The 14,290-nt window shown below is 37.9% G+C and overlaps 1 protein-coding gene across 2 annotated transcripts in view; it reads right to left on the bottom strand.

The window, feature by feature from the left end:
• The window catches only part of Ppp4r3a (protein phosphatase 4 regulatory subunit 3A), a 39,620-nt gene that overhangs the window by 15,459 nt on the left and 9,871 nt on the right, over positions 1 to 14,290 (bottom strand). The window contains exons 2-7 of one of the 2 annotated variants that reach the window (XM_027419129.2): positions 12,917 to 12,972; positions 9,985 to 10,083; positions 6,314 to 6,931; positions 3,468 to 3,545; positions 3,237 to 3,353; positions 1,120 to 1,275 (exon numbers count right to left, since the gene is read on the bottom strand). In XM_027419129.2, coding sequence (XP_027274930.1) covers positions 1,120 to 1,275; positions 3,237 to 3,353; positions 3,468 to 3,545; positions 6,314 to 6,931; positions 9,985 to 10,083; positions 12,917 to 12,972 — 1,124 coding nt within the window. The remainder of the gene's footprint in view (positions 1 to 1,119; positions 1,276 to 3,236; positions 3,354 to 3,467; positions 3,546 to 6,313; positions 6,932 to 9,984; positions 10,084 to 12,916; positions 12,973 to 14,290) is intronic. The other variant, XM_027419130.2, reaches the window with a different exon arrangement.

The following is a 14,290-nucleotide window of genomic DNA, read 5'->3' as shown; positions in this document are numbered from 1 at the left end:
TGGCCCAGAGGATTAATAAAAACTGAAGGATACAATGAGCAAACTCCTTCTGCTTGCCTATGTATGCAGTGGTAAGACAGACAAGGACAAAGAAAATGCAGACACTATATGGAAATGATTGGTAACTGAAATCCAGAGGCCTAATGCATGTTCGTGGGGTGTGAAGATGCACAGGCCGGCATGTCTGCTCACCCAGTGGTTACAGGGCCTAAGAGAACAGCCTTTAGCTTTAATTACTCAAGATAGTCTGGTTCTCAAGATAGGACTATTTCATAGAAGAAAAATGTGATCATGATTCAATAATTCATGGTACATTTCTGCACGTAGTCTACCACTATAATTTTAAGAAGGAACCACAAATAGAAATTACTAGGCATTCAACTTCAAACTGGTGGAATAGTAGATTTTTAAAAATGTTATGCTTCATTTTGCAAGAAACACTGCAAGCTGAAATTCTGCAAACTCCCCTCCCCTAAAAGGAGACATAAATTTCCTCTTCTCAAGGAAATTGAGACGGTTTGAATCTGTTCTTAAGTAAAATTTGGGAGGAAGGAGAAAAAACAGAACTACTGGTTTAGTAGAGTGAAGTAGAAAAGCTCATACACATCCAGGGCTTCTACATACACTATGTCCCACCAAATTCAATCTACACTGCCAAGACAGGCTAACAGATTTTAAAGCCAATTTACCTATTCTAATTTCTGAGTAAATACCACCATAGCTTATATGAGAGTACAAGAAAATAACTTATTTTTATTATTATAAAGAAACACTTCCCTAATACATTTCAGGGCCATATTTTTTCTTGATTCTGAGGCTCCACCTCTAGTAGTCTAAATGCTTTCCAGTGAAAGTTACTTACAGTTCCACAAACAGAATGGTCAACTGATTTAAGGGTTTAAATAAGACAATATAGACAAGTCAGCTTCATAATTTAAAAGTTGACATCAAATACAATAAATTTATAAACTAAGGCAGGAGCAAATTAAGGGGACAAATGAGCCACCTAACACTATGGCTACACTTCCCAAATAGCAGCAGTTTAAATCTTAAAAATACATAACCCCAGCTATAGTCTTCTATGCATAAATACTTACTATTAGTGTAAATAATATTTACCTTGCTGGTTATTTTTTGCTCTGTTAACTTCTTACTTACATCATCATTCTGTTGTGCCTCCTGCATGACAAACTCTCGTACCATGGATGGATTATATTCAACCAAGTATGAGAATATATCAGTAGCAGCACTTCGCACCTGTGTATCATCCATGCCCTGCATAGAAAAAGTGCCATTCTCTTACAATTATAAAAACATGAACTTTATCAACAAAATTATCCAAAACCTGACAAAAGAAATTGTCACAAAGCACCAGACCATAAAACAAACATCTAAATGATTGGTAGGGGGAACCACTTTCCTGGTGGTGTAGCCACTGGTAAGTTGATGCTCTAGCAAACAACTCCTTATCCACATTCACTTATATAAGCAACCCTAATTAAAACCACTGGGTCCCAAAAAACAAAACAAAGACATGAAAGTAAGATAGGAATGAGAGCCAGTCAGTGGTGGCCCACACCTTTAATCCTGGCACTTTGGAGACAGAGGGAGGTGTATCTCTGAGTTTCAGTCCAGCCTGGTCTACAGAATTGAGTTCCAAGACAGTCAGTGCTATACAGAGACCCTGTTTAAAAAAAAACAAAACGGAAAGTAGGGATGCTTTAGGACAAAGAGAGGGATCAGCTAAAGTGGAAAGGAATGAAAAAGAGGATGGGAGACCATGATCACAACACACTGTATGAAATGGTCAGAATTGTAAAAATTTATCTAAGGGCTAGGGAGATTGCTCACTGGATAGAGCAGTTACCAAGAAAGCCTAAAAACCCGAGTTCAAATCCCAAGAACCCATGCAAAGCCAGGGATGACAGTGTCCACATTTGTAGCCCCAGTGCTTCTATGGTAAGATTAGAGGTGAAGACAGGGGACTCCATGAAAGCAACTAACCTAGCTAGCATGCAGTATATAACAACAAAAGGCAAGAGACCCTCTCTCAAACTGAATGGAAGGAAGCACGGATTGATACCCAAGTAGGCAGCATACATAGCAATGTCAAAGGACAAATCTTAGGAGGAGCCAAGGTCTTCCTTGGATCTGTTGCAGTGCTGCATACTCAAGGCTAGCTGTCTTGTAAGTTTCTGGACAGATCTGCCTCAGAATCCTACCTTACTGTGTGTTCTGGGATCATATTCTCCCCTCCCTCCCTCCCCCCCACATACCCACCCACCCCACATCCAGCTTCTGCTTCTGACATGGGTTTCGGGGATTAAATTTTAGTCATCAGGCTTGCATAGGTACCATTTTTAGTGGCGGCACCATTCCCCATCCTCAAGATATATTTAAAACCTTTTTTTTTTTTTTTTGGTGACAGGGCTTCTCTGTGTAGTCCTGGAACTCACTCCGTAGAACAGGTTGGTCTCAAACTCAGAGACCCATTGTCCTTCCTCTGCCTCTCTAGTGCTGGAATTATAAATATGTATATAATTGTCTGTGTAATGTATGATTTTTCAAGATCTAATTTCTTTGTGTAGTCCTGGGTGACTACACAAAGAGACCAGAAGTGCTTGGATTAAAGGCATGAATCACTATTCTCAACCATGTCCTTTTATTTTAACATTTCATTTGATAGGCTATAAAGCTAATTATTAAAGATGTGATTACATTATTATATGTATGTTCATATGTATGTACAACAAGGTCTAATTGTATAGCTCTCAAAGTCCTGGAATCCTTTGTATAACAGGCTACTTCAAACTCACATAAATTTCCCCAACTCTACCTGGGATTAAATGTGTATTACCACCACATCCAGCAAAAAATTATTTTAACAAAAGCAGTTTGCTAGTTAAACAAAGGAGGACTCTAATACTGGACTTGTATCATTTCTGTTAACTCTATGCTACACAGCTAGCACTAAATATCAGCTATACTCAAATGCTTTGCCTACTTCATAAAAACTTCTGTATTTATGTACTTAGATATATATGTTAATAATTAAAGAAAGAGAGGCCATTAACTTAGAGTTACAGAGAGAGAGAGAACACAAGCAGGTGCCTGGGAAGGAGGAAAGGGAAAAGTGATACAATTTTATAATTTCAAATAATAAAACTCTCCAATATCACATCCAGTTTTTGATATGGTTCACCTGGGCAGTTCAGAATGTAGAGAAGCAAACTTACAAGGATGACTTCTAAAGCTGGTAATATGCCCATATTTGACAAAGTCTTGAAAAAAGCATCTCTGTTTTGGGGTTGTAGCGTTTGAGAAAATGCACAAAATTCTTTTAAAAAATTAACCTGAAATCAGGAAAAAGGACAAGTATTAAAAAGGTCAATCTTAAATTAGAAGAGAATCAATTGAGTGTAAATGGCTATTCCACTTCTCTACCCTTCTAGTGTATGATTTCTTACCAATTCTTGTCTTTTTTCCTCATCTGTTGCTTCATCTGTCAGTTGTGCAAACAAATCTGTCAGAAATTTTTCATCTTCCTATGAAATAAATGATAAATTTAATTATCTTGCTGGCAAGACTATATAAAATACAATTTCAGCATGCTATAAACTAGCTTGATAAAAGATGTCATTTTTTTAAAAAGGAAAAAGTCATCTATTAAAAGATGTATGTGTGTGTGTGTGTGTGTGTGTGTGTGTGTGTGTGTGTGTGTATGTATGTATGTATGTATACACAGCCAAATGTTAGGGGCACACATCTTTCTGCCCAGCACTAGGAAGGCAGAGGCAGGTGGATCTCTATGAATTCCAGACCAGCTGGGTCTACATAGTAAGTAAGACCTTGTCTTAAAACAAAACAAAGACAAACTGGAGACTTCTATCAGAAAGATTACCTTTGTGTTTTGACAAAACGCTTTTCCTGCTTTAGAGCCAGGAAGAAAGTGTTTCATACCCTGCAAGCCAGTGGTTTCTCATTCACTACTACTGCAAGTCAGACTGATTATAGCTGTGTCACCATGAAACTTAATAAACACAAGCACAGCAAATCTGGCCTAGTGCCAAATTCTTAAAATTACACCAATGGGGAGGTAGAGGGAGAAGGATAGAAAGTTAGGGGACAACATGAGCAGCAGTGAGATCCAGTCTCTTAAAGAGTCAAACAAAAAACACATAAATGTAGCCAGTGTTTGCCAATTCATTGCACAAGCTAATGGCAGAAATTAAGGTTCTACAACCTCTCTCCAGTAAGGATAAAAATGAAACATTCTTTGGGCTTTAAATATATAGAAAATGATTTTTAAAATGTTAAAATTAGAGATCATGAAGAATTATCTAGGGCTAGAGAGGTGGCTCAGAGGTTAAGAGCACTGACAGCTTTTCCAGAGGTCATGAGTTCAATTTCCGGCAACCACATGGTGGCTAACAGTCACCCATAATGAGATCTGGTGCCCTCTTCTGGTGTGCAGGCATACATGGAGGCAGAATGTTATATACATAATAAATCTTTAATTATACTCATTAACACACTAAATTTTTTTGAGATAATTATTTAAATTTATAATATTTATGACATTACTGGCAGTGGTGGTGCACGCCTTTAATCCCAGCACTCAGGAGGCAGAGGCAGGTGGATCTCTTTGAGTTCGAGACCAGCCTGGTCTACAAGAGCTAGTTCCAGGACAGCCTCCAAACCCACAGGGAAACCCTGTCTCAAAACCACACCCCCCCCAAATATTTATGACATTAATTTTGAAAAGGCCCCAAAGGATTCTATTACAGAACATTTATTATTTTGGGCAAGTAATATAGATCCTCTCTGGTACCCAGGGAACCTTCTTCATTACAATTTCTCATCAAGATTTAGCTCATAATTTAAATCTATTTGCTTAGGTAGGAGTACATTCAATACTACTCCAGTTAAAGTGTAAATTCATGCAGACTACAGTGTAAGTTTTTAAGAAATTACATTTATCTATATATTAGGAATGAGGGGAGCACTGTGCCATAGAACACATATGAAGGCCAAAAAATAACTTTCTGGAAGTTGGTTCTCTTCTTCTAGCATTGAGCCATCTTGCAGGTCCTATGTAGTAAGTTTCATTTTCACTACGGTAGGAAACATTTCTATACAACACTCAATTATTTTTTCTGAAAATGTATAAATACATGATTCTGACGTTGTCTTCTTTTTTTCAAAACTAATGGCATCCAATTTCAACATACATCCCAGATTAGTATCAGAGCATTTAATAGTATTACAGAGGAACTAGTCAATTAGAGTGTGTAATTTTGTATGTGTACATGTAAAGGGTTGGTAGGGAAAATATAACTTAGGGGCTGGAGACAAAGCTCAGTGTTTATACACCATCAGCACCCACTGAGTGGGGTTGGAAACAGGGACAAACAAGGACACATAGCAATGTATAGGTCCAGAGAGGCTCTGCCTCAAAAGAATAAGGCAGCAAGTAACAGGTCACCCAGTGTCCTCCACTGGCCTCCATGTATACAAAAGTGCCTGTACCTGAAAACCCACACACAGACATCACACCCACACAAAACAGAAAAATTCTAGTTCAGTTTATGGTTTTGTCAAATACTATGTAACATAGTTCACATTCAAATCAAGAATTAATAGACACCGTTTTTAAAGTTACCTAGTTTTACAAAATCTTTAACACTTTATTGTGTGGTTTCACTTGATCTTCAGACACTTCATAGTATCCTATATTAATATGATTTTCCAGAAGGGAAATTCAAGGTTTCCCATAACAAGCTGTTCAGATCACACAGCAGCTATTAAGTAACAAGTGAAGCCCAAACTCCCACTACTCTCAACTACTACAAAAACACATTTTGGAAGGGACAAAGGCAGATGTGATTACAGGTACCCGATGTGGGTAACAGGACCAAGCGGCAGTTCTCTGGAAGAACAGCATGTGTTCTTCTGTCTCCAGCTCTGATTATTTTATTAGTGTCATTCCCCTAAAGTTGCTTAGACACCGTCCATTCCCTTTGCAATTTGTGATATCTGAGACTAAGTATAGATCACCAGCATGTTAACCAAGTGCTATCACTGTTGCCATCTTTACCTAGAACACAACAACCTTCAGGTCTCAAGAGTATCATCATTAATCAGAATGTAAATTAGTATCAAAATAATTATCATAATATTCCAAGATTAAGTTTCAATGTAAGGATTTAAAAAATTATTACTTTTGCTTAAAGCAATTAGCATTTTAAATATTATTCATCAAGCAGGTACCTTTTATAAATTGGGGGGTGGGATATAGAATGACATAACTTACCTGTAACATACCAACAATTTCTACCTTGTTGAAAAAGATAAAGGAGTGAAGTGTTGATAACATGTTTTCTTCAAAGACTGAAGGGGTAGGGAGAACCATATCTTGTATATACTGAACTCGGTATGTCTGATGAATTTTTTGTTTTAGCTCAGGATCTGATATGGGAATCACTTCTTTAAATTTGGCTGTTTTTGTTAAAAATTCCCTGTGTTTTCGTGGTTGTGATAAAGTTGGGTCATATTCCAAGCATCCAATGACGTCCATTATACATTCCTCAGAGAACATAACCTCAAAAAGAGCAGTTCGGTTCAAGAGGAAGATCCCTTTGATAATCTCATATAGGTGGTGCAGTCCTTCAATGTTTTCCAAATCTTCACACACATGAAAAAGCTCTAAAAGCTTTTTAATATAACCCTCATTTTCCAGTGCTAGTGCGAGTTTCTCACGACGGAGAGGGGAAGGTAAAGATGATGCCACAAGCTCTGCAATTTCCTCCAGTCGACTTAATTCACAAGATGGCAATTCTAAACCTGGTGAGGACATATCATCAAATCGCTCCTCTTCAGATTCATCTACCAGATCCTGAGTGATGTCCACTGAAGGGTCCTTTCCTTGAACCTATAAAAAAAAAAAATTTTTTTTTTTTTTAGGTAGCTGACAAAGTTCAAACAGTAAATCTAAACAGATGAAGGAGCAAAAAACAACAACAAAAATCCTGTAGTGACAAAGTTTTAAGAATCTTATCAAATTTGATACAACTGTCAACTATGCTATAACTCTCCAAATGATGTTTTCATGTTTATGCAAACTAATCAACAGTTGAAGAACTGACTAAACGTTCTCCTGAAGTCTAAGTGTCAGGAACAACTTCTTGGACAGCCTAAACAGACTGTCAGAGTCTCTTCAAGACCTACAACATAGAGGACCAAATACATTAGATAGTCTTCTGTCCATGGCCATCTTTTCTAAGCAGAGAAACTCCACAGAAACATTTCTAGGACTGTGCCATATTTTGGATAGTACCAAGCTCTTCAAAATTTAAGTAAAATTCAAATGAATATCAAATACAATAATGCTACAGTCATAACGAATACACATAATTCTAAGACAAAAAGGAAAAACATCTAATATCAATCCCAAAGACCAAGGCAAGCTAGCTTTGGACCAAAGCAGATTAATGATCTCTTGTAAATGCTAGGTAGTAGCCTATGATTTAAAAAAGGTTGATCAGAGATGGCGTAGGTGGCTCACGCCTTCAATCCCAGAACTCGGAGGCAGAGGCAGAGGCAGTCGGATCTCTGTGAGTTTGAGGCCAGCCTGGTTTCTAGAGCGAGTGCCAGGTTAGGCTCCAAAGCTACAGAGAAACCCTGTCTCAAAAAACCAAAAGAAAAAAATTGATTAGTGCATCTATATAACAAAGCTACATATTCAGTAAGTGAAATCTGTATGTGTAGAACTGTCCACAAGAGTTATCTGTTGAAAGCTAAAATGGCAATCGGATGAGCAGGGTGGTAGCAGCAAATGCCTTTAATCCTAGGAGGTAGAGGCAGGTGGGATCACTGAGTTCGAGACCAGCCTGGTCTACAGAGAGAGTTCCAAAGGGTCCAAAGCTACACAGGGAAACTCTGTCTGGAAAACCAAACCAAAACAAACAAAAAGCAATCAATGAAAACATTTCCTGAGCTATTGGAAGCCTCAGAACAAGCTTGTATGTCTGTATCTCTAACACATTTTCCCTCTAGCTGTTTCAGGTCTTAATAAGGTCTTCAGTCCAACTGGAACTGAACTTTGTACAGGGTGACAAATAGAAGTCTAGTTTTCATTCCTCAAAGACAATCAATAAATGTACAAATTAACTAAACAGACAGTTCACAAAAGAACATAAATAGCCAATAAATGGAAAAAAAAACTAAACATGCTCTACAACTGAGTGTTAAAAGAAGGAAACTGCCATTTGCAATAACATGGGTGAACCTAGAGAAAAGTTTAGCTAAATATAACAAACCAAGCATAGGAAGACAAATAAGTATAGGATCTCCCCATGTATGAGGAACACAGAAAAGATGAACTTTGGACATAGAGTAAAACTATGGTTATTGGGGGCTAGATGTGTGTTGTTTTAGGAACGGTAATATTGTTGGTTTAAAGATGGAAAGCTTCATTTGGACAAGAATATACCGTTTGATGCCTTGAGGTCTAGTGAGGGAATGATGACTGTGGTTGATAACATGTTTAAAATCTTGTGTTTTAAAAGTTGTAAGAGTATTCTCCCCACAAAAATGGTGAGAGAATACAGGTCAATTGATTTAATTTAGCCATGACATAGTATACACACCATCCATGTACCATAATTATGCACAAATTTGTGAGTTAAATGGGAAAAAAAAGTTAAACACCTTTAGTCACCAAGAAAACACAAGTCAAAATTGTAACATTTCACATTGTCTCAATCAGGATGGCCACCATGAAGAAAACAAATGGGAGCACATGGTGGCAAAGATGTAGAGAAAACACTGCTGGTGGGAACATTAAACTAATATAGTCACTATGAAAATTAGTACAGATTTCTTTTTTTCTTTTTGAGACGTACAGAGGTTTTTAAAAAATAAGTAAAACTAAAATTAAAACGACCACATGGTGGGAGTTTTAACACTTCTAAATAAACATTTGAAGGGATTTAAGCCACTATATCCCAGATACTTGCATGTCCATGTTTACTACACTGTTTAAAACAGCCAAGATAAGGAACCAGCCCAGAAGCACACACCATCAGCAAATGGATGGACCAAAAGCAAAATATGGTACATATACACAATGAAGGTTTACTTAGTTGTAAAGAATGAAATGTCAGTTGCAGGAAAATGGATGGAACTAGACATCATTAGGTTAAAAAGATTGGGCCAGACAGACAAGTATGCTTCTTCCTATGCAGAGAATTTAGATTTAAGCAGGACACGAAAGTAGAATGGGGTCTTTATGGAGTTAAGAAGGGTTTTTTGTTTTCTGTTTGAGACAGGGCTTCTCTGTATAGCCCTGGATGTCCTTGACTCAGAGATCTTCCTGCCTCTGTGTCCCAAAGTGCTGGGATTAAAGGTATTATGTATGCCATCATGCCATGCAGGACTGCTCTACTTGCATCTGTTCCCATCTTAGTTGAAAACAACTCTTACTCAGGCAAAAACCTGAGTCATGAGTGGCCATTGGTTCTCACCTTCTGCCCCATGTCTGATCATCTACAGACTGTGCTACCCCTGTCTCCAGGAGCCACTGAGCCTCACTTGCCTCTCAATGCCCCACATCTCTCAACTGGGTAACTAACTCTCCTTTGCCCCACAGTTTATCCTCAGCACAGGAGCTGCTATGGTTTGGATATATGTACCCCAGAAGAAGGAGATCTTAAGGGGGAAACGAGATAGGTAATGGAAAAGAATAAAGATTAAACTGCATGTTTTCTTTCACAGACAGAAGTTAGACTTAAAATGTGACAAAAGCAGGGTTACTTCAGGAAAAAGAGGGGAGCCGGGAGAAGGAACAAGAGACAGTAATGCAGGGTATGAACAATGCACAAGAATGTTATTTGTATTTAAATATAATTATGAAACCCATTATTTTTGTATACCGAGTAAAAAATTATTAAAAACAGCATGGTGTTTCTCTATTCATAAAATTACCTGACATATTTTCTCCCAAATTTCATCGCATCCAGCTTTTTCTTGAAAGCTAAGGGCCAAGTCATAATTTTCTGCTTCAGACCACACAATCAGAGTGTCCTTTGGGTTAAAAAAAAAAAAAAAGTCTGAATGAATACATGTGTTAACATACAGCAAATGCATAAAGCAATAAGGCAAAAGGAATTGAGAACTTCATTTTTTACATTACACTGTTACTGGTAATCATCAGTGCTTTGTTACACTTCATTCTGCCAAATCTACACAAATGAAACAATCTAAGGCAAAATATGAAAAACACTGTAAGATGCATAAACAATTTATATTCTAAAAATACAAACCACTGTACACTAAGACTATCTTCACACATTGCATTTTAAATTAAAGTTTATTTTATGTGTATTGCTGTTTTCTCTACATGCATATCTGTGTGCAACACCTACAGAGGTTAGAAACAAACAAAACCCAGCCCTCCCCTCAGTTGCCAACAGCTGTTCTTTACCTGTCTGTGGCTTATTTGAATGAGTCAAGTCTCTAATCCAACACTTAGGGGACTGAGGTAGGATGACTGCTTTGAGTTTGAAGCTAGCTTGAGTGTTTCTAGCTGCTAGGCTCAACCTGAAGAAACACTAAATGTGGGTCAAGGATACAACAAGTGGTAATCCTGTCAGAGTACCAACAAGGAGCACTAAGCAGTTTCTGGAGCTAAGTCAGAGATCTTAGACCTTACCCTTGGAGCAAAAGTCTACCAGAAATACTTCCACAAATAGAAAGAGTTAAGTAGCGGGCTCCATCTACCCAGTCTCTGGGAGGTCTTCCTCAGGAGTCCAGTGCCAGATACAGCACAAAGTAGAGTGCCCGACCCCATTAGCCACAGCCTGGACTCAGAAGTATATATAGAAGTCCTATATTCTGGGCCAGCCTCCACCCAGAGGCCAAGCTCTTCCCAGGGATCCATGGAGCTCCCCTAAATCCTAGAAGCCATCAAGGCTTAGATCTGGAAGGATGGGATTCCAAGGAGTACTTGACCTGGGTGATTTCTGCCTCCTGCATACAGTTGCCCCAACCTGCTGAGGAAGCATTTGCAAGTCTCATGAAGCCCACAGTCCTTATCAATGTCCCCACATCCTCCTCATGTTGCTCAGGAACATTTCTGCAAGTTTTCAGTCCAAAAGTGGGACTGAGGCTAACAGGTATATCTCCTTCAGTGGTTGCTGCCTTTGAACTCTCCAAAGCACCTACCTGTCCTCCCTGTCACCCTGCACACAAAAATTCATGTTGTTTTATGTTTGAAACAGGACCTTACCTGCCTCTGCCTTCTAAGTACTCTGTTACAGGTATGTGCCACCAGTATATTTGGTCTATGCCCCGTAAGTTACATCTGTCTGTTTTGTTTTTTCTTTGGCAAGGCCTCAAACTTTATTGCTGAGGCTTCTGATCCTCTTTATCTTCCACTGAGCAAGTGCTGAGATCACAGGCATGCCCTACCACACCCAGTCCCTACCAATACTAACTTCCTTCTAGTCTTATTTTAATAGTCAATGATAGTATAATTTTTTTCATACTTGTACCTTCAGGGCAATAAAGAGATTTCTTTATTTGAATGGCTTTGTGGAGCACATTTTATTTGTGCATGTAAAATACTTCATGATAATACCAGTATATACTATATGAAGAATTTACCTTTAGGTACTTTGTTTACATGTTAGAAGGAAATAAGGAAGAGTATATAGATTCGAATCTATACTCTTTCTTATTCCCTTCTAATATGTAAACAAATTTCAACTCTTTAAGAGCACTCTAAGGCCCTACACTGAGGCTATATAAGAAATTAAACTCCATATAGAAAATGAATGCTGTTCTAGAAGTCATTCTAACATCCTATTTGCAGAAGCATCTCTGATAGCAAAAAAAAAAAAAAAAGGAACTTTAACCACTTGGCTGTGTTAGTAGTTGATTATTACAGCAACCGTCATTTTTTCCTTCAGGTAAAAACGAAGAAACTGCTAGTTTATTGTGTTGCTAGAATATCTGGAGGACTGAAGAGATAGGTTAATTTGGTAAAAGCACTTAGTTTGCAACCCTGACAATGCCCCCAGAACCCAAGGCAGAAAGAGAGAACTGACTCCCGAGGAACCCATTTCAGGAACCTGTATACAACACACACACACACACACACACACACACACACACACACACACACACACACACACACACACACACACACACACACACACACACACGGCCGATGATACAGTTAAGTGAGTATATACTTGTCAGCCTGCAAGAGGCAGGCAAGAGGAATTTTCATTAGCTTCAAAACAAAAAAACTACAAAAACAAGGCTAGAGAGATAGCTCAGTAGTTAAAGACACTTGCTGCTCTTGCAGAGGACCCAGGTTGAGTTTCCAGCACATACATGGCAGCTCACAACTACTCCTAACCCCAAGTTCAGGGGAACTGATACCCTCTTCTGACTGATACCCAACTCTTGAGGGCACCAGTCACACACGTGGTACATAGATGTATATATGGGTGAACTCCTCATACACACAAATTAAAAACAAAACAAAACAAAGCAAACACCTTTTAACCATATACAGACTATTAGAAAATTCCCATTTTAAAATTAGACTGGGCACGCAAACTGGCTCAAGATGCAAAGATAGCTGCCACCAAGCCTGACAACCCAAGTCTGAGGCCCAGAATCTACATTGTGGAGAGAATCAACTCCCTCATATTGTTTTGACCTCCACAAGTATGTGCCCTCCGCCATGTAATAAAATATTTTTTAGCAATTGGACTGGCAAAAGGTTACAATCTGTTCTGATTTTCTTATTGTAAGGAATCCAATGGTGAATTCACTTAATCACCAAGCTAAAAAGATAATGCATAATAGGCAACAGCTTCACTTCTTTTTTTTTTTTTTTAATTACCTGTTGTTTCTGGTATGCAGTATTAGGATTTATTTTGGACTCTAGAAGAAGAGAACCTATAAAACAGGAAAAAAACTGTTATTGCAAAACAGACAAATTAGATTTCCTTTATTCATGCATACCTTCAGTTAAGGAACAAATTTTTAAGAAATGTAACTTGGGGCTGGCCAGATGATAGCTCAAGCCTGTTGGCTTGACTTTGATCCAGGAACCCACTGTGGAAGAGAACCAATCCCAAAGGTTATCCTCTGACTTCTACATGCCCACCTTGGCACATACAGCTATTTCACATATACAAACAAAACATATACAAAAAAATGAATGCAACAAAAAACTATAAATACAAAATACAGTAACTTGAAGCTTAAGAAACACACTTAGCATTTTGGGTGTTTTATTTTTGGTGGTAGTAGAGGCAAGTCCAAGTCTCAAATATACTAGGCAAGTACAGAGCTATACCTCCCAGTCAAATATACTTTTGGTTTGTTTGTTTTTACAAGACACACAGGATAATATGAAGAGTGAAAGCAATAAAAATTCAACAATTTGGCCAAGTGTGGTAGTATACAGCTTTAATTCCAGCACTCAGGAGGTGATGGTAGAGAACGAGTTCTAGAACTGCCAGGGCTACACAGAAAAACCTTGTCTGGGACCCCACCCCCACAAAACTGAACCTAACAATTTATAGAGAGCATAAGGTAGCAAAAACAGCACTGTGAAGTCAGATATTAATTTCTAAAATTACATTAATTGTAAATATTCATGGAACCATGTTAGTATGGTACATGTATATAATACATAAAATGCAAACCATTTCCACCTCTAGAAATTACAAATGTATATATTTACATAGTACAATGGTATGTCAATAAAAATATATAACATGTACTGATCTCAATCATGTTAAACAGACATTTCTATTCCATTATTTTGTCTCTGAAATCCTAAGATAACCTGGGGTTAATATGTCTGATATGATGTGTGCCTTACAGAATACTTTTAAATAAGCAAATAAGGCTCTCAATACAATGTGACCAGTGTCAAGACAAAGTGGTTTTTCATGATGGAAAAGAGTTCACATCAAGCATTAAGTAATCACAGAAGTAAAACTAAAATGATACATGAAACAAGCCTCAATTTTCTTCTATTTTCACGCCCTTCCTGTTTTTCTGTTGTTTTAAAGACAAGTGTTCTCACTATGTAACACAAGCAAGTAGACATCAAAATTATGATTCTCCTATCTTAGTCTCCTGAACAGCTCAGATTATAAGCATGCACCATTGTACTCATCCACTATTTCTATCTCTTCTGTTCTCTATACACTTTAAGAAAGAAATTCTGTGGTAATAGCTACAATCTTGGGGCATCTTAAAA

This window comes from Cricetulus griseus, chromosome 5, assembly GCF_003668045.3.
Source record: "Cricetulus griseus strain 17A/GY chromosome 5, alternate assembly CriGri-PICRH-1.0, whole genome shotgun sequence".
NCBI classification, from domain to species: Eukaryota; Metazoa; Chordata; class Mammalia; order Rodentia; family Cricetidae; genus Cricetulus; species Cricetulus griseus.
This window is presented reverse-complemented; position numbering and strand designations above follow the sequence as displayed.